Raw genomic sequence first — 27,998 nt, forward strand, 5'->3', positions numbered from 1 at the left:
CTTCTGTCAGACGGTTTTATTGAATCAGACCATTCTTAACACAACAGTTACAACCATATACTGTATCTGTCAAGGTGGACTAATAAAAAACAAAAATGGAGGTACAGTTGACATCTTGCAAATCTCAAGACCATTGTAAACAGTGATCACAGCTATATCATCACACAAAATGCACACAAGTTCCGTAAAGTGGAAAGCCACCCTAATTTATAAGTTGATTCTTTCATATAAAAACAAACAAGTCGAAGTAAAAAACAAAAACAAAATGTCATTTGAATTTTAAGGTGAGCTATACATTGGCTGCGATGTCTCAATGGATTTGTACAAGTTGACAGATGCGAAGTCTGCAAACAACAGAATTACCTGTCTAAATGAAGAAGAAAGAATGTTTTGAATAATACTGAATATTTTACAGCAAATAAATATAAGAGGATAATACAGTAACAATGTGGGGAAAAACTCTTGCTGTCACATCCATCCCTAAACATTTCCTATAAACTATTGCAAAGAACAATTTTATTCAGGTGCCATGCTATTAGTGCAGCGGTGTGGCACTACTGTATCTTTTCTACATCCATCTTTATTCACTGCCCACTAAATACATTAAGGCACTTTGCTGTGGTTAGCAGCTGAGATACAATGTCACACTAACACACAAACTGTACATTAAAGAGCTGTAGCATGCTACAAGAGATTCACTGTACTGTTGGTGCTCTGCACATATATGGCTAAGAACATCACAATCATGCGCTCAGAGCTGTTCCATCTTTGGCGACGAATCGGAAAACAAACAATGAAAAACAAAAAGAAGATATCGTTGCAGAGTTGAATGGACGTATTACTGCAGGAATGAGGGCACTGCATTTATGATACAGGGAATGCACCATTTGACTGGCTGAAGAAAAAAAAAAAAAAAAAAAGGAAAGTATTTTAAAGGAAGACATAAATCTATAGAAATGAACCTATTTATGCATAGTTTTAACAAGTCAGAGTTACAGTTAATTGAATTATAGTCAATAGTTTTTGTATATCCGTTATAATTTAAGTCATTCGGGCATCAGGTGGAGTAAATGTGTTCACTGATCCTAACTACTCAATGGATAGAATTCATTGATTGACATTCATTCTAAAAAGGCCATTGTTCGGAATTATAGTACCAGCGAGAAAGCAGTATAAAACATTCAGAAGCTACCAGATTGATTAAAATGACATTAAAATGGTTGCGTCCATGGCAGTCTGATCCATGTTTAGAGACTATAGTTCTAAAAGCATGCCTAACACCTGACCTTCTTTGCGTGCCAACTAATTCTTCACATCAAAGTTCACCATTGTTCCTTAGCCTTATGAGACAACAGACTATGATTTGTGTTATTGAGGTAACCTGTACAAAGGTATCCCATTCAAAAGGCTCTGAAGAGAAACAAGCCATTGTGCTATAGTCTCAGGCAGCACAGGTGTGCAGTGGCGCCTCAAACATAAATACCCTCTGGGTTCAGGCCGGAGCTGAGCGGACTTTTTAAGACCCGCAGATGACTGGACAATGGCTGCAGGGACACGGGACGCTTCAGGGAGCCGGTTAGTGGAACCAAATCTGAAAATGGAAACGTATGACATGCACACAAAATAGGGAAAATGATTTAGCACATAAGAAAGCCTCCTTAGTTTTAATCGGACTACATTTCAAATCATCCGCACATTTTCCACAGCGCTTGTCCTAATTAAGGACACGGGTGAGTTGGAGCCTATCCCAGCTGACTTTGGCTGAGGAGCGGTCTAAACCCAGGTGCTGGTCGCCAGCCAAACGCAGGGCACATATTGGCAAACAACATTCAAACTCACATTCACACCCAAGGACAATTCCAAGAACATAACACGTTTTTGGAATGTGGGAGAAAGCCAGTGTACAGGCACAGGAAGAACCACACTCCACATTCCACGCAGGGTTACCCGAGCTGAGATACGAACCTAGCACCTGCAGACTGTGAGACGGACGTACTACAGGTATTCCAATTTCCACTCTACTCCCACATTCCAAATCAAAATGTGAATAGAGTGCCCCCTCCCCCGCCCCATCCGGGAAAAAAATAAAATAAATTGTACCACTCGGGGGCAGTGCTGAGGTGGGAAGAGGATTTTATCATCTGTTGTTGACATTTTACACACATGCAGGCATAAAAGAAATGTACAGCAAGGTCCATTTTATAATTTAAAACCATTTGTATGAGGTTAACTTAACAAGACTGCAGCAAGACAACAACTGCAAGCACCGGGTCCAACTGGATCAGTGTAAAAAATGCCTGGATTCTATAAACAACGGAGAATCTTTCAATAATAATAATAATAAAAAAAAGAAAGACATGTTTGTCCCCAGCCAGTTCAACAAAGAAATATTTCACTGCCACTGTCCCCAAGCTCTACACTTGCTTTTTTGTTTTGTTCTATTTTGTTAGCCAAGGTATGTTTCACTCTGGGGACCTTGACGAGAAAATGAAAGACTATATTTCTCAAACAATTCTACTACTAAAAATATTTTACACACACACACACGTATGTGCACCATTAACAAGCAACATCATCAATCTATTATCTTTTATTATTATTATTCAGTCTTTTTGCACAATGTGAAATGAGAGAGAAAAATATTGCACCTCCTTTATGCTACATGTCAATGTCAAGGGAACTCTTGTTCTAAGTTATTCCTAATTGTATCATTATTTAAATGATTGTCTTATGTTTTATCTACAGCTCTGTTACAGCTGTGGTTGTTGTTAAACTGCTACATAAATAAAGTTGAGTTTTAACTAAATTATTACATGACATTTGAATTATGAATGGCATTGCAATGTTTTTAATGCCATAGGTTCTACCACTTGGCCATACAGTCACGAAGGTTAACGTGTGTCCAAACACAATTCGTAAGCCAGCCGAAAAGTGAGGTCTGCTTTCACAGCGCAGGCTACAATTTCATAAAACACGTTTATAAACTGTGCTGGCTGATCTTGAGAACGGGACCAGAAATGATGTGGGCTGACTCAGGTCTATGTGTGGGTTGTGGGAACCCAACCCATACATAGCAGTAACAGTAACTCCATTTTAAATTAATAGGCTCGGCCGCTGGAATTCAACACCCTACCTCGGCAATATCTTTTATATTGTGCAGGACATATTGAACTAGAGAAAATGTCAACGCGCCCTAAACCGGAACATGTGTCATAAAATGAGACAACCCGAGATAAACGAATCAATTTTACTCATCATTAACTGTATACTAGTTATCCTACTCATCTACAAATATCATTTTTAATAATTTTACTGTAATATTTTGTATTTTTCTGCACGGTGAACGACTGGTGAGCACATCTGCCTCACAGTTCTGGGGACCGGGGTTCAAATCCCGGCCCCGCCTGTGTGGAGTTTGCATGTTCTCCCCGTGCCTGGGTGAGTTTTCTTCGGGCACTCCGGCTTCCTCCCACATCCCCAAAACATGCGTGGTAGGTTGATTTAAGATTCTAAATAGCCCATAGGTGTGAATGGTTGTTTGTTTCTATGTGCCCTATGATTGGCTGGCCTGAAGATAGCTGGGATAGGCTCCAGCAGCCCGCGATCCCGAGTGAGGATAAGTGGTAAGGATAATGGATGGATGGATATTTTTCATTTTTTCCACTTTTGTCCTTTTTAAGGTGACTCAGCAGTGGTGGGATGGTTCCCTAGTGCCCTCTATTGACCAGCAGCCAGTAAATATAGATATATGTGTGTACCCCGCTTTATTTGAATGGACATTTAGGTGGATGTTATGGTGTGGAGGCCTCCCACTATTTCGCTCCCTCTATTCTATAAATAGCAGGGATGTGTATTAAGCTTGATCATTCATTTGGATTAATTTGTTGTCTGTCTTACAGCACTACGGTGCTTGTGTTAAACACGTCTGCCTCATGGATGTTATGTTCACTGAAGCCTCCATATTGCATGAAGATGCAATATATCTGTTTCTCCAGTAATTTGAATCCATGTAATTTGTGTAGGGCTGCAACGAGGACTCGGGTATTTGGAGTACCTCGAATAAAATAATACTCAAGGAATTTTCTCTTCCTCTGGGAACCGTTTAATTTTATTGTGAAGCTCAAGGGACACACGGGCGTTAATTAATCTGGCACAATGCCCTTACGTCGCATACGTGCGGGAAGTAGGAGGCTTGAAGCAGAGTTATTTAGTTGACGGAGCGGGAAGATGGTGACGACGAACAGAAGAAAATGTCAAAAGTGTGAGAGCATTTCATTCTGAATCGTCGTAACACGGACTTTGCTCTCTGCCGAGGATGCCCAGTATGAAGCACTGAAGGACCTGAGACAAGGTCAAATGAACAAAACAGTGAGGATTGCTGTTAATGTACCTTACTAACATAACGTTAGCCCTGCGGAAGGGATAGGTCTCTGTTAATTATGACTACTGTGAAATGTGTGGCCTGTTCATTGCAATGGTGACAACTTCACAAGTACAGTATAATGCAACCATAATGTTACTTCATATAGGGTACTTGTACATTTTGCTCCGTGTAGGCACTGTGTGACATATGGCCAGTGTACTACGATGGCATCCGATCTGGAAGTGGCTACATTGTGAGTCATGTAAGTGGAAAAACACGCCAAAGGTGGTCAGCGAGGACTTAAGCGTAAAATGGGTCATATACCCAAACAGAGGAGGCTTTTGGTGAAATCAAATATAGGAAATATTTGTGATTCCTCTCGACGTGTCTTCATTTTACTTTCAATACTTCCAAAACCTCTCGTTGTATAAAGAGTATTGGTCTTATTCCTATTACGCTGGTCTAAGCTCATAAACGTACAGCCTACTGTATTGTCGCATGCTAAAATGCTAGCTGTTGAAATGAAGTTGCATAAAGGCTGTTAATGCCTTTTTGTAATTAATGCCTTATGTTTTTGACACTTTGCAGAAATGCCAAGTTTAAACTGAAACGTAAGTGCGTTTGTGTTTGAAACTGCCCAACTGAAAATGTTTCTAAACAAGAAAATAGTTTGCCGACATGCACAATGTAAATTGAAGAAATAAAAACTGTTATAATCAACAAAAGAAAAACAATTGATAGTTTGTTATTAAGTGAAATGTCTTATTTTCCCTTTTGTATATGTCATTGCTGTTTAATCAAGCGAAAATGTAGTTTTTCCGAATACTCGATTCATTCATTCATCCATTCATTCATTTTCCGTACCGCTTCTCCTCACGAGGGTCGCGCGCGTGCTGGAGCCTATCCCAGCTATCTTTGGGCGAGAGGTGGGCTACACCCTGAACTGGTCGCCAGCCAATCGCAGCGAATACTCGATTATTTAACAGAATTTTCAGTAGGCTACTTGAATACTAACATTTTCCATAGCAAAAGCACTAAATTCAGTTGTTTTTGTCTGTTTGTCAGCTGTTTTGAAGGATAAAAGAGCTTTGTTGCGACGAGTCTTCCCCAGAAAGTGCTGAGCGTGTGTGATAAGAGGATGTGTGTGAAGGAGGCTCACGAGGAGAACGGAGGGTCAATGAAGGATTTGAAGTCTTCCACCTGTCGGCATGGAGACTATAACTGCCAACTCCTTGTGCCGTTTGAATACCATTCATTGAGCACTATGCCTACTAAGCCACCTTGTACTCTCACATATGATTACACCATAATGCTTGTCTCAGGTATGACCCCTTCAGATGATCCCAAAAACATGCGTGGTAGGTTGATTGAAGACTCTAAATTGCCCGTAGGTGTGAATGTGAGTGAGAATGGTTGTTTGTTTATATGTGCCCTGCGATTGGCTGGCGACCAGTTCAGGGCGTACCCCGCCTCTCGCCCGAAGATAGCTGGGATAGGCTCCAGCACGCCCGTGACTCTAGTGAGGTTAAAGCGGTACAGAAAATGGATGGATGAAAGCTCTTATTATTCAATGCATGCACTCATATTTTTTTTAAATTCTTTACAGAGCATAGATGTGTATATATCTACCAATTTTAATGAGAAAAGGGCATTCATTACCGATAACATGAGTGCCGCTTGTACTTTCGTCCTCTCCAGGTTCAGCCGGCAGCACTGTGACCTTGGTGCCAGTTTGCTTGATAAACTGCTGCAAGTTAACCTGCCTGAGCTCCTTGGTTAGCTGTTCCAGCTCATGCTGCATGTCCTTTAATGAAAGAATATCATGTAATACCATGAGGATCCAGGAAGGTAAAAAAGCAAACAAACAAAAAAAGAAAACGATTATCTGACTTAAAAAACAAAACCTAAAACAGGCAATGTCCATTTATAGTTTCTGTTTAAAACATCAAGCAATTCATATCCCTATTTTCTACCATACCTTCAACATAGAATATGTTACATAAATTGTCCGCCATCTACAACAATTAGGCTTTACACGATCAGGATTTTAGGGGCCAATCACCGATCAGCAAGTTTAAAAAAAAACGATAACCGATCACAAGATGGAGGAATGTGTCTATTTAAATGACCTGTTCATTTACTGTATACACTTGTGTAGTTAATTGCTCAAAAATTATTATTTACAATAAATAATGTATCTTTGTTCCTCTATGCCAGTGAGGCATAGTGACAGACAGAACAAATGAATGGTCTTCTATTAGATGGCAGGAAGTAAATAAAGTAATGAATGTATCCACTTTTTGTGACATTTTTGTTTGTTGGTGTGCCGTGAGATTTTTCAATTGTAAAATATGTTCCTTGGCTCCATAAAGGTTGGAAATCACTGCTCGAGTCAGATCGTGTATTCTAATCAGTCAGGTCAAACCAACATTACATGACAGAAATAATGGGTGCTAACTTACTCTAATTAAATTACTTTATTTAAATCAATGACTTCACCCACACCGAAACTTTAGAGCATGATTGAACAGAACGGCGGCATGTTTACGTCCAACCGTTCGTGATACCACTCGCTTGCTAGGCGTTTTTGTTGCCTGCTTGCGAGCTGTATCATACTAAAAGTACGGGAACATACCTCAAGCAAGCCTTAAACGAACGTCCTCTCCTGTCCTGAGCCCACCAACACACATTTCCCCCCATTTTGTGTTTATAATACAGTCGGCGCGCACCACTCTTTTCTTCGTCGCCGCAGTAACGACTGTATCCGGTCGCATATGAGTTGACAAGATAAAGCCCATTGATTGTAAGAAACGGGATGTGGTGGTATTGGAATACAAGATTTTATTGCAGTAGTCTGACAGTGTAATCGTGAAAGACCAAATGTGTCTTGTAGTTTGATCCAGACATTACGTGTTGCCTGTCTCAGGCGTGTTGTCTGTCCCACACCGCCAAAATGTTTTATTTTTTATTTTATTGGCCGTAAGCTATTTCCAACACTACGACAAAATACACGCGACAAGGCTAAAAATAAACATTTGTCGTTACTTTTGGATTCAAATATACTGTACACGCGGCGACGCGCAGTAAATGTCTTCTACGGAGCCGATCAATGACGTCATTGATCGGATCGGCGAGTTATGACAAAGCCAATCAGCCGATCAGCATTAAATGCCAAATATACCGATCAGCCCGATAAAATCGGTCTAAAGTCTAACAACAATACAATCCCAGGAGCTGCTAGGGTAATTTTCTCAATGAATTTTCTCCATTCTCATATTGATGCATTAAGTGAACAACAGCGTTGGGTCACTTTGAGGTCATGGCTATCCATTTTTTCACACCTAATTCTTCTGGAGCCCAGCCTTACGGTCAGAGGGAGGAGCTTTGGAAGCATACAGTGTAATTGTTTTAAAAGTCTGGGGACTAATAATTAAGGTGTATATCCCAAACCGTGTTTGTTTAATACAGGGCTTAATTAAGAGGTGACCAAAGACTTGTCCATCCTATCAGTCCTTCAGCCTGGAGCAGTAATTGGACATCCTCAATTTAGTTTCAATTCAACACCGGACCGGCAATGTAAATCACAAATTTGTGCAGTATTAAAGTCTTAATTACAGTATTACAGTATTTTTTTGCCATAAATAATCAAAGGAAAATCAGTAAGTAAGGCGGTAAGTGAATGTGCCGCATGACAACGTAATCTTACGTCGCTGCATAAACTAGCTCATTGTACGCTGTTTATAACCTTAAAGTCGTGAACCGAGGAATAATTGACTTTGTTAGGCATACTACATTGAAATGCCTATACAGTATTTGTCTCACATGTAGCTTCTTGCTGCTTTGTCCCAGTGACCTGTCCACAGCTCTACAGCTGCTCTCCATTTGAACAGCTTGTCTCTCTTGTGCTTTCAGCTCCGCTTTGACCCGGAGCACCTGAGCCCGAGCCTCCGCTTCATTGAGCCACTCGGTCTCCTGACGCTCTCTCTGCAGCCGCATATCCTCCAGACCAGTTTCTACGCTCTGATGGGACAAGACAAGACAAATATAATTTAAGGATAGAACAGAATACTTAAACATAAGGACAAGTCAAAAAGTTGCTTTGTTTTCTCTTTTGGTTATTTGGGTTCCCAACTTCCTCTTCTTAGACATTGTACAACAAAACACACCTGCACCATTGCCAGTTTTTCCTCAATCTCCTTTTCGCAGCCCTGCAGACGACCACGCAGCTCCTCCAGCCTCTCCTCCAGCTGCCGCTCACTCTCCAGCTCAATCTGCAACTCAGTGGTCCAAAACTCCTCTTCCTCCATCTCCACCTCAGTCTTCCTCAGATGCTTCTCCAGTCTCAAAATCTCCTCTATCAGACCCCCAACCGAGTCCCCGCTGCAACCTGGACCTCGTCCCACTCGCACCTCGGCCCAGGCTTTGAGCTCAGCTTCATAAACCGCCAGCTTCTTCTCCAGCACACTGAGCGTTTCCCTCTGAATGCTCACCAGTCGAACCAGGTCCTCCATGCGACAGGCCCACAAGCCATGGGAGGCACTCCCAGTGGCTCCTCCTGCATGATGGGGAGTCCCACCGTTTCCTAGATGAAGTCTCCTCTTGGCTTCAGCGTCACTTGTCCGCCCGCCGCTCAGTATTTCCCTTAGACCTCGGGGTGCACCTGTAAAGGTGAGAGACTTGCGCCGAGGTTCACGGCGACAGAGGGAGTGATCATGGGGATGGTGAAGTTTTGCAAGTGGGGGGAGGCTCTGTCTGTGAAAGCCACGTTCAGGCCCCCTCGGAGGGGGCCCTTCTGATGGGGGCCGTTCAGTGAGGGAAGGGCCTGTGCGAAGCAAAATTAGCTGTACATCACCTGCATATTGACCCCACGTATTAAGAGAGGCAACTGGGCTCTCGTGAGGGGCTAGATGACGCTCTGTGTCTCGCCATTTTTCTACCAGAGTGTATCTTCCAGTCCGACCTGTCAACAACACAATAGATAGCTGCTTTAAAGATTTGTATCCACTAGAAGGACAATAGAAAAGTGAGCTTCAAGGAGATGAGCTTTCAAATGGTTATTATCACGTGGAACAAATATAGGATGGAAAATTAGCACTGCTCAACACCACGTCAGAAAGCATTTGTGTTAAAAGAAGAGGAAAAGGCAGAGGAGGGGGCTCTGCTTTGTCAGCTTGGCAGGGGAGAGAGGGATGAGTCATACTTTCCCTCCTCCAACCCTGTATTTGTGGGAAGTGATGTCAATACAGTCTGCTCAAGCACTTCTATTCCTCACAGAGCCATATGGGGTTCTAACTTGAAGGTTGTAAGAAATTGCCAATAAAGCCATGATGACCCACTGAATCACAGCAGGAACATCATGCAGAGGCAGATACTGTAGACTAATGTGTTTTTTTCTTATTAATTAAATGACAGATAAATGGATTGATGAGTGTTTATGTTCTTTCAATGTACTTTTTTTCCCCCCATACTGAAGGAAAGCAGTTTATTTCCCATATTTGGCGTTGGGCAGTAAAACAATATTAAAGGTCCTGTGTTTTGGCTATTCAGACCTCAATAGAGTGACTCTCTAACATGGACTTAGTATGGAACTGTCTGTTCAAAAAACACCTTGTTTTTGTCATACGAGTGTCCAGAAAAGGCCCCTCTGACAGCTATTTCTGTTCAACAGAGTTTTGTATCCGCTTTGTCCCTATTTTGCTAAGACCACCCCCAATCTTCTGATTGGTTGCCTCCGAGTAGAAGACCCAACCCTCACTACCTGTGAGAGCACACGTGTTTGTTACGATGACAGCACTGGCTCGGGAGCGGAAAGGGAAGGCGGAGAGCTTCGCTAGTGACGTAGATAAGCTCGAGAAAGTCGAATGACCTGATTTCAAGCTTCTCTGCAGAAAAACGTCTGGGACTCAGGAATGCGTGGATGATTTTAATTCATATTTCACATGTCTAATGAGGCACCATAGAGACAATATTACACCCCAAATACTAGAAAAGGTTGGCTTGACGAAATATGTTCCCTTTAACCATCATTCAGCGAAAAGCTATTTACTACAACTGGTGTTTCAAGCCGATAGTGCTGCTGTACATTGTGAGACATCCACCAATGATTACAAGTCTTCGTTTTTTGAAGCATGTATCCAAGGCAGAGCGTTTTAGTTCTCGGAAAATCTGTGATATAAAAATTATTACTCATTCTGTGTTTCAGTTTTATTTTACACTAATTTTATTGTTCATGTACACAGATGTCCCTGTATAACAACATAATCTAACTGCAATGCCTAAAATATTAATATAAGTAACGACAAAACAAACTTGCTCTGTTTTGACGGAGAGTTAAATGTCAGCTTTGGCGGGGGGATTTTGCTCCTAAAATCAGTAATACATAGATAATGAAGTCAGCTACAATGAAAAAGGATCATGATATCTCCAAATAAGTACATAGCAAAATTAGATTATATCTCTAAAGAAACTAACAATGAAGCTGGTAGGGTAATGTAAGGCAAAGCATTGTAGACACATTCCCATCAAGTTTCACTGGGAGTAGTATATGATAAGCGTGTGGATTATCAACATAGTATCACATGCACACAGAGCAGCTGAGACTTTGAATTACAATATGGAAGTTTACCATCAGAATCATCTTTATTTGCCACGTATATCATAAACACATAAGGAATTCGTCTCCGGTAGTTGGAGCCGCTCTAGTACAACAACAGATAGCCATCCATCCATCCATCCATTATCTGTACCGCTTATCCTCACTAGTGTCGCGGGCGTGCTGGAGCCTATCCCAGCTATCTTCGGGTGAGAGGCGGGGTACACCTGAACACCAGCCAATCGCAGGGCAAGTATAAACAAACAACCATTCACACTCACATCCACACCTACGGGCAATTTAGAGTCTGCAAGTAACCTAACACGCATGTTTTTGGGATGTGGGAGGAAACCGGAGTGCCCCGAGAAAACCCACGCAGGCCCGGGGTGAACATGCAAACTCCACAGAGGCGGGGCCGGGGATTGATCCCTGGTCCTCAGAACTGTGAGGCAGAAGTGCTAACCAGTCGGTTACCGTGCCGCCCACAGACAGCCATTTGACAGAAAATACTTTTGAGACATAAAAACATAAGTATGGAGAGTCACTGAGCAATGAAAGGTTACTGGTAATGCAGATAAAAAAAAATTGACAATTTTGCAAATGATAAATTATGCAGTGTCCTCTGGCAATTTAGATCAGTTTGAAATTACACATAGACATTAGTCTGGTCCAGTGATCATTGTGAAAATGGCGCAGATACTTCAAGCTCGAGTGGCCAGTATTGGTCAACAACAGACATGCAAAAGTGTTGAGTGGTGAGACTACTACAGTTAGTGCACTAATAATGTATAATAGGCCGACAGAGATGTGACAACAACCTCAAGATAAAATTGGCAGCATGTTATAATGGAATTTTAGTTAACTGTTTAAGAAGTTAATGGCAAGAGGGAAGAAACTGTTTGATGTCTGCTCGTTTTATTTTGCATTGTTCGATAGCACCTACCTGAGAAAAGGAGCTGGAAGAGGTTTTGACCAGGATGTGGAGGGTCCAAGAGGATTTTATATGCTCTTGTTTTAGTTCTGGCAGTATGCAAGTCCTCAAGGTTGGGTAGGGGGGTACAGACAATTTTTTCAGCGGTTTTGATTGTCCGTTGCAGTCGTAGTTTGTCCTTTTTTTGTGGCAGCACCAAACCAGACTGTGATGGATGAACACAGGACTGATTCAATGACTGCTGTGTAGAACTGCCTCAACAGCTCCTGTGGCATGCCGTGCTTCCTCAGAAGCTGCATGAAGTACATCCTCTGCTGGGCATTTTTGAGGATGGAGTTGATGTTGGTCTCCCTCTTCAGGTCCTGAGAGACTGTAATTCCCAGGAACTTGAACGTTGACATGGGGCAGTTGGACAGCGTGAGGGGCAGCTGTGGTGAAGGATGTTTCCTGAAGTCCACGATCACCCCTACAGTCTTGAGCGTGTTCATCTCCAGGTTGTGTCGGCCGCACCACAGCTCCAGCCGCTACACTTCCTGTTGATACGCAGACTCGTCACAGTCTTTGATGAGGCCGATGACTGGTGTCGTCTGCAAACTTCAGGAGTTTGACAGCTGGGTGCGTTGAGGTGCAGTCATTCATCTCTGGGGCGCCCCAGTGCTGGTGGGTGCGCATAGATGAGGTGGTGTCCCCTAGCCTCACCTGCTATGTCCTGCCCATCAGGAAGCTGTAAATCCACTGGCAGATGGCAGGCAAGACGCTGAGCTGGAGAAGCTTGGAGCAGAGGAGTTCGGGGATGATGCGGTTGAATGTAGAACTGTCCACGAACAGGATCCTTGCGTAGTTCCCCGCGCCGTCGAGGTGTTCTAGGATGAAGTGCAGTCCCATGTTGACTGTGTCATCCACAGAGTTGTTTGCTCGGTAGGCAAACTGCAGGGCGTCTAGTAGGGGACGTGACGCTCTCGAGGTGGTCCAGCATGAGGCGTTCAAAGGACTTCATGACCACAGAGGTGAGGGCGACAGGCCTTTAGTTATTCAGACCCGAGATTGCAGGTTTCTTGGGGATTGGGATGATGTTGGAGCGTTTGAAACAGGATGGTATTTCACACAGTCACAGTCCAGAGAACTATTGAAGATCTGTGTGAAGACTGGAGCGAGCTGGTCCGCGCAGACTTTGAGGCAGGATGGGGACAGAAGGTCTGGGCCTGCCGCTTTGTTGATGTTTTGTTGTTTGACGATACATCTCACATCCTGTTTGTGGATGGTCAATGCAGGAGGGGGAGTAAGAGGTGTGGTTGTGGGCGGTGGTGCGGCTGGGTAGGTATGGGTTGTGAAAGTGTCCTTTTCAAATCTGCAATAGAAGGTGTTCAAGTCGTCAGCTAGTCCTCTTGTGTTCTCTACTTGGGGATGGTCGCTTGTAGCTGGTTAGCAATTGTAATCCACGCCAGACTGACTTAGTCGTTAGCAGTAAAATGTTTTTCTAGCTTTTCTGCATATTTTCTCTTTGTGATGTTAATTTCTTTACTCAGCTGGGTTCGAGTGCAATTATACAGGGCTCTATCCCCACTACAATAAGTGTCCTCTTTAGCCTGGCGAAGTTGCTTAAGTTTGGCAGTGAACCACGGCTTGTTGTTATTGAACGTGCGAAATGTCTTTGTTGGTACACACACATCTTCATAGAAACTGATATAGGATATAACAGTGATCGTATATTCATCCAGGCTGCCAGTTGATGTTTCAAAGAGAGTCCAATCTGTGCAGTCTAAAGAGTCTTGAAGTTCCAACTTTGCTTCATAGGACCACTTCTTCATTGTTATCACCACAGGCGTTGCACATTTCAGTTTTTGCCTGTATGTTGGTATGAAGTGAATTAAGCAGTGATCAGACGAGCCCAGAGCTGCACGGGGGATAGCACGATATGTGTCATTTAGCGTGGTGTAGCAGTGGTCTAGAATGTTGTTTTCCCTGGTCAGACAGTCAATGTGCTGCTTGTATTTAGTATGGTTGCGTTTCGCTTTGTTAAAGACGGTTTAGTTGAGTTTAGTTTTGTTAAAGACCCCAAGAATAATGAGGGGTGAATCTGGGTGCTTTTTTCCCCTAAGTTCGTTTACTTGTTCAGAGAGCGTTAGCAGTGCGGCATTCGTGTTAGCTTGAGAAGGAATGTAGACACCTGTGAGTATGAAGGAGACGAACTCGCACGGCGAGTAGAATGACTTAGAGTTCAAAATCAGCGACTCCAAGTCTGGGCTGCAGTGTGTGCTGAGCTCCGTGACGTTGGTATACAATTTTTCGTTGATATAGAAGTATATCCTGTCGCCTTTTGTTTCCCCCGATAACTCCGTGACGCAGTCTACCCGGTGTAGTTGGAAGCCCAGAAGCATTACAGCGCCATCGGGGATGCATTCATAAAGCCATCTCTCCTTGAAGCACAGGGCGGCGGAACGTATGTCGTAAGTCTTTACTGGTGTTTGTGAGAAGATGAAGCTCGTCCATTTTGTTGGGTAGGGAGTGTCGCTTTGCGAGGTGAATCGACGGGAGCGGCATTCAGAATCCTCTCTTACGGCGCTTTACCTGCAATCCGGCTCGTTTCTGCTCATCGTTTTGGCTCTTAACACCATAATGAATTTGAATTGAAACAAATAAGATGTGCTTGACGTGCAGACACTCAGCTTTAATTTGAGGGTATTTACATCAGAATCATGTAAACAGTATAGGAATTATAACAGTTCATGTATATGCCCCGCACTTTTTAGTGGGGCCGGCTTTATCTTAATGCTAGCATAATGTATCCTCACGTTGCTGAAGTAGATCTGACGCATAAAGTATCTCGCAATACCGAATTTGGACTCACAAAGATCCTGTATGCCGCTTTTTCATTACAAGTTCCATCACAGCCTGGCCCCGCTTCGCCCCGGCCTCACTTGGCCTGGCCTGGCCTCCATTGCTTCTCCATTGCAGCAGGCACCAATAAAAAGCGGGAGGGATTGGGGCGGGATCAAGAAGAAGGTGACGTGAACTCACGCAACTTGATGCCCATTTGTTTTATTACTATATCTCACGACAGACCTAAAACCTAACTGTGGAGCCAGTTCTGTGTTCTGCCCTTTCTATGCACTACAACACAACGAAACGCAGTGTCGTCAGACGTGCAGACCTCTCCGACCGCTGCTGGCAGCAGTGGTATTCTGTGCACACTACGCTCGCATTTTCATGCTTTCCACATAATTATTAGTGGTGCTTCTTTTAATGATTTAACAGGTTTGTTGTGTTGCCCGTTTGAGGTCACCGAAAAATAGGCCTGTCACGATAACAAATTAAGACGATATATTTTTCTCACAAACGATAATATTCGGCGGCACGGTGGACGACTGGTTAGAGCGTCAGCCTCACAGTTCTGAGGACCCGGGTTCAATCCCCGGCCCCACCTGTGTGGAGTTTGCATGTTCTCCCCGTGCCTGCGTGTGTTTTCTCTGGGCACTCCGGTTTCCTCCCACATCCCAAAAACATGCATTAATTGGAGACTCTAACTTGCCCGTAGGTGTGACTGTGAGTGCGAATGGTTGTTTGTTTGTTTGTTTGTATGTGCCCTGCGATTGGCTGGCAACCAGTTCAGGTTGTACCCCGCCCTCCTGCCCGATGATAGCTGGGATAGGCTCCAGCACGCCCGCGACCCTAGTGAGGAGAAGCGGCTCAGAAAATGGATGGATGGACGATAATATTCTTGTTTTTTTGAATGCCTCAGTAAATCATGAAAAATAAGGCCCACCCTTAGGGCTGCACAATTAATCAAATTTTAATCGCGATCGCAATTCTGGCTGCCACGATTAAATGAGCTTGATCGTCTGTAATTTTTTTACATTTAAAATGCGAGCACTGCTGCATATGAAAAGTGCTTCATTTACAGCAGTGTCCACAACCGAGGCAGCCAGCCACCAGGGGAGAACGCATGGTTAATGCTTCATTAAGCGCCAGCAGTGTGCTCCGGTGCCAACTTTAACATAAAAGCCAAATGGCACTGATGTCCAATGAAGTAGTATATGAAAAATTTATTTTGAAGTTGGGCCTCTCAGCACATTGGTAGAGAGGAAGCATGTCATGCTAAGACACTATTAACAATCGTAGCGGGTGCCTTGACTTCAACGTTTCGGCTGGCCTGACTGCAAGGACAAAACACCGGGAGTAACTAGAGAAGGAAATCACTACTGCTGAATTGTTTGCGGTTTGTGACTGTTCACGACTGACCAATGGTCAAGCAGAACAAGGGTAACCTACCGTCCTTGACATTTCACTATATTGACGACGGTGATTTTCAAATTAAAGGCGGTGCTTGCAGCCTGATGTTATTGCTTTCTATGCATTAACTGTATTTGCTCCCATTAAGATGCAATTGGGGATTGTACTTTGTAATACCATATTCATTCAGTCAGCCCTTGCTAAAGTAGTTTTTAAATTATCTATCAATTATTATTATTTAAAGATTCACTTTGAACTGGAAACAGTTAAATATTGATTCTTAAAAAGTAGTGCAATTAAAAAAAAGATTTTACCCTGACAAGAGGAATAATTGTGATTAATAATCGTGATTACAATATTGATCAAAATAATTGTGATGATTATTTTGATCATATTCGTACAGCCTTACCCCCATTTATAACTATATAAACTACTGTGTGGTTGGTCCGCTGAAGATGAGCCCTTCAACTGTCAATCAAATATACGTTGACGTTCGCTGTAGACAACTATTGGCTGAATAACGAGTACCACTGAGGTTATGCTTAACAAACAATTAACATCCGTATGTTTGTGGAAATTGGGGACTAACACTCACAACTCGGAACGGCGGTGAAGTTTTAAACGACCTTGCCGCAGTGGAGTGAGCCGTTTAGCTCCTTAGCTTGTGGGCGGGCTAGTGAACACAACAGACAGTTAACTTTCCCTTAAGTGCCCGTGCTGCCTTGGCGAAAATTCTGTGCATTTATAATTTATTTCAAATATTCATCGCAGGCATGCTGGAGCCTATCCCAGCTGACTGGGCGAGAGGAGGGGCACACCCTGAACTGGTCACCAGCCAATCACAGGGCACATATAAACAAACACTCATTCACACTCACATGCACACCTATAGGCAATTTAGAGTCTTCAATCAACCTAACATGCATGTTTTTGGAATGTGGGAGGAAACCAGAGTACCTGGAAAAAAACACACAGGGAGAACATGCAAACTCCACACAGGGAGGTTGGATTTGAACCCAGGACCCTCAGAACTGTGAGGCAGATCTGCTAACCAGTTGTACACCATTTTTTTTTTTTTTTTTTTTTTTTGAAGCACTTACAGCAAATATACTGGGTCTTGTCTACTATAGAATTTCCATCTCTGTTCTCAACCATGTAGCCATATAATGCTAATATACTGATGTGAAGACCTAAATGAAATTATTACAATTATTTTTCATTCTTCCTCTCCTCCAGTCTGCTTCGCATATTTGAACAGAACTAGCATTATCTGTATTAACAGTTTTGCTCACTTTGTCCAGATTACAGTCACTGGAAAAGGTAGTTGAAAATAAGGCGCTTAAAGCCAGTCAGACTTTTTTTTCCCTTCTCTCCTCGCTATTCCGACTGACATGGGTGGAGTCACAGCTGACAATGAGGTGCTCTAAATAGCACTCTAAATCTGAATAAAATAGATACAGTATACAATATTTTATATTAAGTAGACTTTACACCGATTTTATCGGCCTTATCGGTATCTGGCTGATAATTAGCATTTTATGCTGATCGGCTTTAATGTCTTAATTCGCCGATCCGCTCAATGACGTCATTGCTCGGCTCTGCAAGACATCTACTCCGCGTCGCCATCGTGCACAGTATATTTTAATCCAAAAGCTAGTTTCTTTTTAGCCTTGTCGCGTGCCTTTTGCCGTAGTCCTGTAAATATCTGACAGCCAATAAAGTTATTTTTAAAAAAAAAAAAAAAAAAACATTGAGACAACACGTAATGCCCGGATCAGACTACAAGACAAATTTCCTCTTTCAAGATTGCACATTGTCAGACTACTGCAATAAAATCTTGTATTCCGATACCACCGCATTCCGCTTTTTACGATCATTGGGCTTTATCTTGTCAACTCAAATGCGACCAGATACACACGGTACCATGGCGACAACAACAAGAGTGGATCGTGCCGTCTATATTATGAGGACAAAATGGGGAAAAACGTGTGTTGGTGGTCGCCGGTGCTCAGGACAGGAGAGGACGTTCGTTTAAGGCTTGCTTGAGGTATGTTCCCGTACTTACGGCTAAGTACGGCTCGCAAGCAGGCAACAAAGCGTTATGTAGCCTAGCAAGCTACTGCTAGCACTGACGGTTGGACATAAACATGCCGCCGTTCTGTCGAATCATGCTCTAAAGTTTTGGTGTGGTTGAAGTCATTTAATTAAAAATAAAGTAATTTAATTACAGTAAGTTAGCCCCCATTATTTATGTCATGTAATGTTGGTTTGACCCAGGGGTGTCCAAACTTTTTGCAAAGAGGGCCAGATGAAAATGTATGTAAATATGTAACTATATCACTTTGCTGTCTGCAGCTAGGTCGATATTGCAAATGAGAATCTGTTTTCAATTGCATTACCAGGATAGTTAAAGGTTAAAATAATAATACATTGAATACAAATGAACTATTTTATGAAAGTTGACTGAATTTTTTTACAAACATGTATTTATTGATTTTGTTTTAACAAATCACATCTCAGTGCATTTTGACAAAGAATAGTATAGTGACTATACTATTCTTTTTTGATCATCACAAAAAAAAAATCAATTCACTGAGACTTCTAGCTCACCTTTGTCGAATTTTCATTTTAGTCACGAGCTCTTGTGAAAAAGCGCTGCTGTGCTATCAAAACAGCTTCCAGTTTTTCGGCGCGTTTGTTCGCCGTTAGCTTGTTGTAGTTAGCATGTTTCGTCTGGTAATGCTTCTTAATATTAAATTCTTTGAAAACAGCCACAGTCTCTTGGCAAATTAGGCAGACACAGTTGTTTCGTATGTCAGTGAAAAAATCCACTTGTCCTGGACACAGCGGTCCTCATTGTCAACTTTCCTCTTTTTAGTTTCAGTTGCCATTTCAGAAATGGGCTAAAAACATACCACAAAAGTAAAAGTTCACACAGGGGTCACGCGACGAAAGTGCGGCCACAGGTCTACTGCGGCCCTCTGGTGAAATATAAAATGGCTTTTTTTTTGTATGTGTGTATTGTTTACTGTGGTAAACCATGCTGGCGGGCCACATATTATTGATTTTATGACGATGCTTCGGGCCGGAAGAAATATGGACACGGGCCGGATTTGGCCCGCGTGCCGGACTTTGGGCATTCCTGGTTTGACCTGACTGATTAAAATACACGATCTGACTAGAGTAGTGATTTCCAACCTTTATGCAGCCAAGGAACATATTTTACAATTGAAAAATCTAACGGCACACAAACAAACAAAAATGTCACAAAAAGTGGATACATTAATTACTGTATTTACTTCCTGCCATCTATTAGAAGACCATTCATTTGTTCTGTCTGTCACTATGCCTCACTGGCATAAATAGGGGAACAAAGATACATTATTTATTGTGAATATAATTTTTTGAGCAATTAAGTATATTAGTATAATAGTATAAGTATAGTGTAGTATAAGTATATTCAGTAAATGAACAGGTCATTTAAATAGACACATTCCTCCATCTTGTGATCGGATCAGTGATCGGTTTTTTAAACTGGCTGATCGGTGATTGGCCCCAAAAATTCTGATCGTGTTAAGCCTAATATTGAGGATATATGAATTCGAGGCACAAACACTGCGAGCTGGAGGGGGCATGTGGTGGTTCAGCCATATCAAAGACTACATTTGTGTCTTACAGTACACTTCTCATAGTAGTAATTACCCATTCATCCATTTCTTGAGACCACTTGTCCTCATTACAGTGCGTGAGCTGGAACCTATTCCAACAGATTTTAGGGGAGAGGCTGGATACACGCTGGCTAGTCCATCACATACATACAAGCAAACACACACTCATATTCACATCTATGGGCAATATACAGTTTGGTCTTCAATTAACCATATGATGAAGGTAAGGTTACACCCCCCCCCCCCCCCCCAAAGAAAACAAACAAACAAGCAAGAGGAGAACATGCAAGATATAGATTTCTTGCACAGCTTGTCTTACCTATAGCCTGAGCCAGCGCAATCACCACATCCTGGCAGGTGGTCACCTCAGTAACCCCACACACGACCCTTTGAACTCCATCCACCCAGACCTTGAGCTCCATTCTGGGTCAAAAGTGACAGGGGTTACTGTGATGTGTTGGCCCCAACATTCTTGAAGACATCAGATGTGCAAGGGCAGCTGAAGCCCTTCTGGCTACTTCTGGGGGGAAAACACAAAGGAAACAGGAAAGAGACATTGAGGATGTGCTCAGGGATAGGTTACCTTAAAGTTTATGTAACGCAAACTGTTATTATTTGGTGCAATTAATCATCAGGCTACAAACAGTTGCTCATTGTGAAAATATTGAGTCCAGTCATCTTTTTCATCAGTCATGCCAAGACCATCTGGCTGTAGCTATTTTTTTTTGGTGCTAAATAGGTACATTCTGTCTACTGAGAAGCAGGAAAATAGTGCCAGTAGACATTCCCAGGCCCAGTTCCTGCTTTTGTAAGCAGAACTAGGAAGCCGTGAGGACAGTGGAGGAAAATTGCATGTGTGAAATAACAGAGAGTGAGGCAACATGAAAATGTTTTGTTGCAAAACAGGAAGGTAGAGCCAGAGGGGATCACAATACAAGGAAGTGACAAATGCGTTTGTGTTTGTTCTTTGAGCTACACTAATTAATCCCTTCTGCTCATTGGATCACACACTGATGGTGCAGGTATACTATAACCAAAGGATGGTAGTGACTCACTACATTTACTCTGTTACATTTAAGTTATTTTTTGGGATGAATTGCACAATTGGGAGTAGTTTTAATACAACCGTTTTTATTTTTGCATATTTTTATTAAGAAGAAATACTACTTTTACTTTGTTACATTGAGCTACATTTAGCTTGTTACTTTTATTTGTATCTATAGTGCCATGAAAAAGTATTGGTCGCATTCTCAAATTCTTATATTTTTGCATAGTTTCCCCACTTTAATGTTTAAGATCATCAGACTAATCTATACATCAGACAAATATAACCACAGTGAACTTAAAATGCTGTTTTTAAAATGGTGATTTCATTTATTAAGGGAAAAAAAAAAAAAACTTAAGTGACCTGGCCCTTGTGTGAAAACATAATGGCCCCCTAAACCTAATAAGCCATCTTCAGCAGAAACAACTGAAATCATCGTTTTCTATAACTGGCAATGAGTCCTTCACATCTCTGTGGAGATATTTTGGCCAACTCTTCGTTGCAAAATTGGTTGAATTCAGCAACATTCTGAAAAACAGTCTCCTTCAGGATTTTCTGTTGAAGAGCAGAATTAATGGTTCCATCAATCACAGCAAGTTGTACAGGTCCTGAAGGAGAAAAAAAGCAGCCCAAGCCCATCACACTACCACTACAATGTTTGACTGTTGGTCCGATGTTCTTTTTCTGAAATGATGTGCTACATTTATGATAGATGGAACAAGACACACACCCTCCAAATAGCTCAACTTTCATCTCGTCAGCATTGATTTTCGCCTTGGAACTCTGCCATGGATGCCATTTTTTGCCCAGTCTCTTCCTTATTGTTGTGTCATGAACACTGACCTTAACTGAGGACAGGGAGGCCTGCAGTTCTGTAAATTTGTCCTGAGTTCCTTTTTGGCCTCCTGGATATATCTTTGCTGTTCACTTGGGGTAATCTTTGTAGGTCGGACACTCCTGGGAAGGTTCACCACTGTTACATGTTTTCTCCATGTGAGGATAATGGCTCTCCCTACGGTTTGCTGGAACCCTAACGCTTTAGAAATGGCTTTTGTAACCCTTTCCAGACAGATAGATGTCAGTTACATTATTTCTCGACTGTTATAGGACTTCTTTGGATCGTGCCATTTTGTTCCAGCTTTTTTAGATCTTTTGACCGACTTAATATTGTCAGGACAGATTCTGTTTAAGTGATTTCTGGATGGAACAGGTCTGGAGATAATCAGGCATGGGTCTGATCAGTGACTAACCTTGAATAGTTTTTTTCCATAATAAATGAAATCAACATTTAAAAACAGCATTTTAAGGTTACTTGAGTTATATTTGTCTGATATTTACATTTGTTTTATGAAAGGGAAACAATACAACAATATCAGAGAGAAGGGGGCCAATACTTTTCACGGCACTGTAAATTTGCATATTCCTATTTGACAATGTTCTTATAAAAAAAAAAAAAAAAAAAGAAAAATCTGAAGTAGGTTAATAGATAACTAAATTGCCTGCAGGTATGAATGTGAGTGCAAATGGTTGTTTATGTGTGCCCGGGAATGGACTGGCGACCAGTTCAGGGCCTTTCGCCCAGAGTCAACTGGGATAGGCTCCAGCACGCTCGCAATCCTAGTGAGGATAAGCGGTAGGGAAAATGGATGGATGAAGTTACTCACCAGTTACTGAGTACTTGAGTAGTTTTTTCACTGAATATTTATATATTTAATGTATTTATATAAGATTTAATTATTTGGAGTAGTTTTACTATTGATTGAGTCATTCCATTCTAGTGTTTTAGTGAGCAAGTATTCTCACTTGAGTACGATTTTCGGCTACATTACCCACCTCTCACTATAACTAACCTTTCAGAGATTTGTACACAAAGACAGACAACAATAAAGCATGTGCTTTGTTACATGAAAGTCAGTTTCCAACCTAATGTACTAAACACTCATCGAGCGAGAGGGACTCCCTTTCAAGGACGTTGTACTACGAGAGAAAGAATGGCACCGCTCCATAAAGCTATACCAGTGCGTCATAAGGCCCTTTTGTTCACCTACCCTTCGCCAATAACCTTTCAGCCTGTAGCAGAAGGATTCCCGAGAAAAGAAAAAAATACCTTGCTTCTATTTCCAACATCCTATCCTTTTTTAGTGGGATTTTAGTGGGAGCAGCGTTCATCGCTGCCACGGCTGTTACTGCAGCTAATGCTAAAAACCCCGGCGAAACTGGGCATATCCGCTTTTGACGTCACTACTCAGCGACGCAATCAGCAATGGCAACCAATGTTGAAATAATGTTTCGTACAAATATATAAACCTGGAAATGATTTTCGAAAGTTGAATCTTATTGTTATGTTACTTACATCGAAAGAGATCATAGAAACCAAACGTCCTTAAAATCGGAGTTCTTTTTAACTACCGTAATTAATTGATTGTTAACATTCCCCATTGTTGATCAAGGAAACATAATTGGTGTCTCTGGATTTATATTTACTGGTCAACTGTTACATTAAAACATTTGATGAAACTGACTTAAACAATAGTGACGATGTATTTGTGTTTGAAAGATAATTTTGTCTGTGGTAGGGAGTTTTTCATTTTACTTGAGCTGAATTCTGAGTTTTTGTTCTTAATTTAGACTTCAGATTGCATACAAGAGCTGAGGGATGCAGGGAACAGGAAAAAAAGGTCACATTGCAATATTTTCCCTGCAGGCACCCGAAGTACAATAACTACTTTATGAACCTCTTTCCCATTAAGGCCTTTCTGCAAAGCAGCCTTTAAGGATTAGGAGTAAGACACACAGAAGAAAAGATGGGAAAAAAACCCAGAAATAAACAAAAATTGTTTTTGATATTATGTGTTGACTCGGTGAAAGAGAGGTTTAGGGAACACAGCAAAGGCCAGTTAGCGTTTTCATCAAATTTCTGTAGCTTTAAAAATTAAACTAGCTGATTTACAACCAATGTGATGCATAAACTTTAGATGCTCGCTTTTGTACATTTTGTTTTTGTGCATTTATTCATTCATTTTCCGTACCGATTATCCTGAACTAGGATTGTGGGCGTGCTGAAGCCTATCCCAGCTATCTTTGGGACAGAGGCGGGGTACACCCTGAATTGGTCGCCAGCCAATCGCAGGGCACATATAAACAAACAACCATTCGCACTCACATTCACAACGACGGACAATTTAGAGTCCTCAATTAACAGACCAAGCATGTTTTGGGGATGTGGGAGGAAACCGGAGTACCTGGAGAAAACCCATGCAGGCAGGGGGAGAACATGAAAGCTCCACACAGGCGAGGCCCGATTTGAACCCAGGTCCTCAGAACCGTAAGGCAGATGTGATAACCAGTCGTCCACCGTGCTGCCCAAATTGCATTTAGATTCATAAAAATAACCCAGAAAAGCTGACTATCGGAGCAGAGCTTTGCAGGGCAGAGAGCCATCTTAAACTCTGCACGCTCCCTTCCTCTGGCCCGCCAAAGCCACAATCTGGGGAGATGCCCACTTGCTGATTTGTGCAGCTAGCTCATCTAAGCAAGAGGAGCATTTAATTAGATTGAAGATGGCCTAGAATATTTTGGTATGATCACCCGCAGCAAACATAACGCCTTGTGAGCAAAAGTGTTGTTGACTCAAGATGAATTCCCCTGAGAGCAGAGAGGTGTGTGCTGTCTGTGTGCCCGTGATTAACCTCCAAGCCAAGTTGGCCAGGAAAAGGCCTCAACTGGCGACTGCTGTAAACAACCTACCATATGCTCCTGTGGGTGTTTCATTGTGGCTTTACATGGTGCTGTAACTCACACCAAGGAGAAATGCTGAAGGAGACTTTCGTTCAGGAGCTTAACACTTGCACTGCTTCATCCAGGGATTTACAGAAAATGAAGCAATTACAAAACAACCTGGCAAGAGTACCGTTTAATAGATTGCTGCTCTATGGTGGAGGTATTATGAGCGAAACAAAACACAATGTGGAGTGAGATCAACACGGGAGGACGGAATCAACTGAACCAAATAGAGTACTGATCTCACAAAAGCACTCTGCAGCGCATTAAAAAAAGCTAAATAGTCTTGGTTTTGTTTGACTTTGAGAGTGGTGTTGTGGTTTATTGGAATGTTTATGGAGCACTTCTCACACACTGAACTACAGTACGTCAGACTGCTAACAGTTTTAAACAATAAGCTGTTTTTTTACATGCTGGTAGCCTTGTTTTAATGCTAAAGCTTTCAATCCACTTGACCTTCCTGTGGTGCGATTGTAGTTTACACTTTATAATGAGAATCAGATCCTTTGTAAAACGGTGAGCAGAAAAAAAAGAAAAATATAATTAAATGTCCACACTGTCAACAAAAGCTGTAACCGAGAGGAATCTGCACAAGGAACTGACAGGGTCATGTGGATGGTTTTGCTTTGCAGTCACTAATACTAAAGAGATAGAAGTAGATTGGATTCTGAGTAATTGGAAGCAACTAACGGATGATTATCCTTTCACTGCCCAAACAGGCTGCCAGAAAAAAGTAAATCTTCGAGAGAAACGCTTATGAACAAAGACAGTTTTTTTTTAACCTACGACACAGATTAGTGGAAACTTGAAGGAGTGTGGTTCCCCAGTCTGGTGGAGCCATTACAGTATGTCTGCATACCAGGAACTTCACTACCTTCAGAGTGGTTGTTGTCACCCGCTGGTTAGCCACTTGGCTGCATTCATGCATCACCTGTACAAAATGTCCATATTTCTCACTGTGAATTCATTAGTAGATTGCAGTTAATTCATTTTGTTACATAAAAATAGTATTTATCGTTCTGCTTCATGATTTTGTTTCAACACTTTTCGTAATCTCTATTATGTTACAGCAATGTATCGATTCAATTGGAACCAACATTGACTGGAATTTCTGTAACATTGTCAATGACAATCACTGTTCTCAAAGGGCAAGGCTCTTCCTTTGGGGAAAAAGATAACGGTTCTCATCAACAAGTGTGCCACTACGGCCTGTTTAGAATGCCCTGTGAAGAGCAAACAATGGGGCGCATGGCAAAGACTGTAGCCCAAAACGAGCCTTGATCCTAAAGAGCCAGTGCTGATAACATCCTGGGTATACATTCCTAGCCTGTGAGAATGCAACAGCGCATGACCAAAAGATAAGGATGCTATGGGAAACTGTTTTCTGTGATCTTGATTGTTATGTGGCAGTCAGTACCTATCGAATAACAAATATTGTTAAACATTCCTCTTGTAAATGTGTAAAAACTTTCATGAGACTGTAAAAGATATAGGCTCTGTCATTTTGGTTGTTCGTTTACATGAGAGCGGGTGAAGGGCGAACACTTGCAAATGGGTCTGAAAGTAGATGACGTCTCTGTCTTAACACTAAAAAACATTGTTTGTGAAAATGTATCACAAGCCCAAGTGTGTTAAGTATTCAGTTTCGGCATGCACAAGTATGTCACAACCAAAACACAATGACGCCTCACAGAGCTCTTGTAGTGTTTGAGCTTATCAAGCTTCTCCAGCATAGTGTACATTTACTGCACTCCAAAAGTGTCAACACAGTGGCATTACTTACATACTGTACGTCTAATTCGAAAAACCATACATAAGCAGACAAAGGTTACTGAACAGATGAAGATGGTTCCGGATAAGAACCAAGAGGAGTTGATGTTCAAGTATCATCACCAACCACTAGGTTGGGACACATTTTGCGTTTACAGGTCAATGGGGATAGTTTTTGACAATGTTGCCGTCTGTACAAGAGGCAATTGAAAAATGCAAAACATGGTATTTGTCAACTAGATATAACTGTCGGTTACTTATGGCGTAGTGAAAAAGTGGACTTTGTTGCAGGCAGACTGTGTATGTGCCCCGCGCCAAACTGCAGACCAGTCCAAGGTGTAGTCTGCCTTTCGGCCAAAGTCAGCTGGATAGGCTGCAGCTCCTGGGACAGGATAAGTGATATAGAAAAGGGTTGGAAGGACGGATGGATGGAAGGATGCTATGGAAGGATGGATGACTCTAACGGTGGTCTCCACTGAGTGAAAACTGAGGCATGTCACTGCAGCCCAATTTGATCACTCTATTCATTTTAACTAGATTTAAACTACATTTCGTGTACTGTACCAATATTGAAATTTAGGTCTTTGAGGGTAAAGCCTAAATGTCCCCCTGCCTCTCAAGCTGGCTGGTATTACAAACTATTAGGGTCTGAAGCAGCCCTCTTCAACTTAAGATGCCAACGCTGGCAGCAACTCGAACATCTGGATGGCACATTCGGCCAGGCAATAATGCTGCTTTTGTTTCCGTGCCATATGCATGCCTCGCTGGCCTGCTTTGAGGAAGCAGCAGGGACACAGCAGGGTAGCGAGGCCTCTGGACAGGCTTTAAATGTTACAGCACTTTGTGAAATATTTACGACAATGTTTAAATTTAAGATCACTTTTGTCAGCCAATCTGTAATGTATCCCTCTGTTCTCTGGTTCCCATTGTATGAGGACTGCATTAAATGCATCAAAAATGTTTAATTATAACTTTACACATTGTTTGTTTGTATTTGTAAATGTAAGTACAGCAGTGGACTAAAGGGAAAAAGTAGGAAGACAAAGACTCCACAGGTTACTTCTGCTTGATCTTTTTAAAAAAATGCGAGGTTATTTGTTAAGTATTCTCCTTTCATGAGTAAACGTGGATGGAACTATAGCAATGTTGATGGCAGCTACAGCACTCACCACACAAAGACTAGTTTGTTGGAAATGTACACGTTCATGATATTCCAACTAACATAGCACGTAACGGTATTCGCTTGACGTATCTGCAAGTAAAGTTGTAATAGTTGATTCAAAGCCTCAACAAGCTCTCATTACTGTTGGTCAAAAGGAGGAGGAAAGTACTCAACGAAGCCTTTATCAACACAACAGCAGATGACAATATTCCATATAGCGCCATGTACTGCTCTTACCTTCATGGCGCAAAGAAGATTCAGCTCACAAGTTTGCAGCTGGAACATTCGTAGAGGCGAGAATAGCGCAAATGATGTCCTTCTTCACCATTGCCCCCCCGACGACCTGCGACAAAGTGGTGTTGGTCGTTTCCACGATAAAAAACGACAAGGACGTTTGAGCTCCCTGTCCCAAAGTTTGAGTGGGTCCACTCTGAGTGTGCTCGTGTTTTGTGGAAGG

The 27,998-nt window shown here is 42.0% G+C and overlaps 1 protein-coding gene across 2 annotated transcripts; it reads right to left on the reverse strand.

The window, feature by feature from the left end:
- Window position 1: 1 nt before the first annotated feature.
- On the reverse strand, window positions 2–27,998 carry LOC133403057 (ras association domain-containing protein 8). 2 transcript variants are annotated; one of them, XM_061677550.1, is made up of 6 exons: window positions 27,779–27,998; window positions 20,104–20,301; window positions 8,530–9,323; window positions 8,186–8,383; window positions 6,023–6,167; window positions 2–1,591 (listed from the first exon to the last, which is right to left on the reverse strand). In XM_061677550.1, the coding sequence occupies exons 2-6, from the start codon at window positions 20,204–20,206 to the stop codon at window positions 1,470–1,472; spliced, it is 1,362 nt and encodes a 453-aa protein (XP_061533534.1). In that variant the 5' UTR covers window positions 20,207–20,301; window positions 27,779–27,998; the 3' UTR covers window positions 2–1,469. The 2 variants fall into 2 exon arrangements, with proteins under 2 accessions (XP_061533534.1, XP_061533533.1); XM_061677549.1 differs by having other exon boundaries at window positions 20,104–20,304.

The sequence above is a fragment of the Phycodurus eques genome, chromosome 5 (assembly GCF_024500275.1).
Source record: "Phycodurus eques isolate BA_2022a chromosome 5, UOR_Pequ_1.1, whole genome shotgun sequence".
Taxonomy (NCBI): Eukaryota; Metazoa; Chordata; class Actinopteri; order Syngnathiformes; family Syngnathidae; genus Phycodurus; species Phycodurus eques.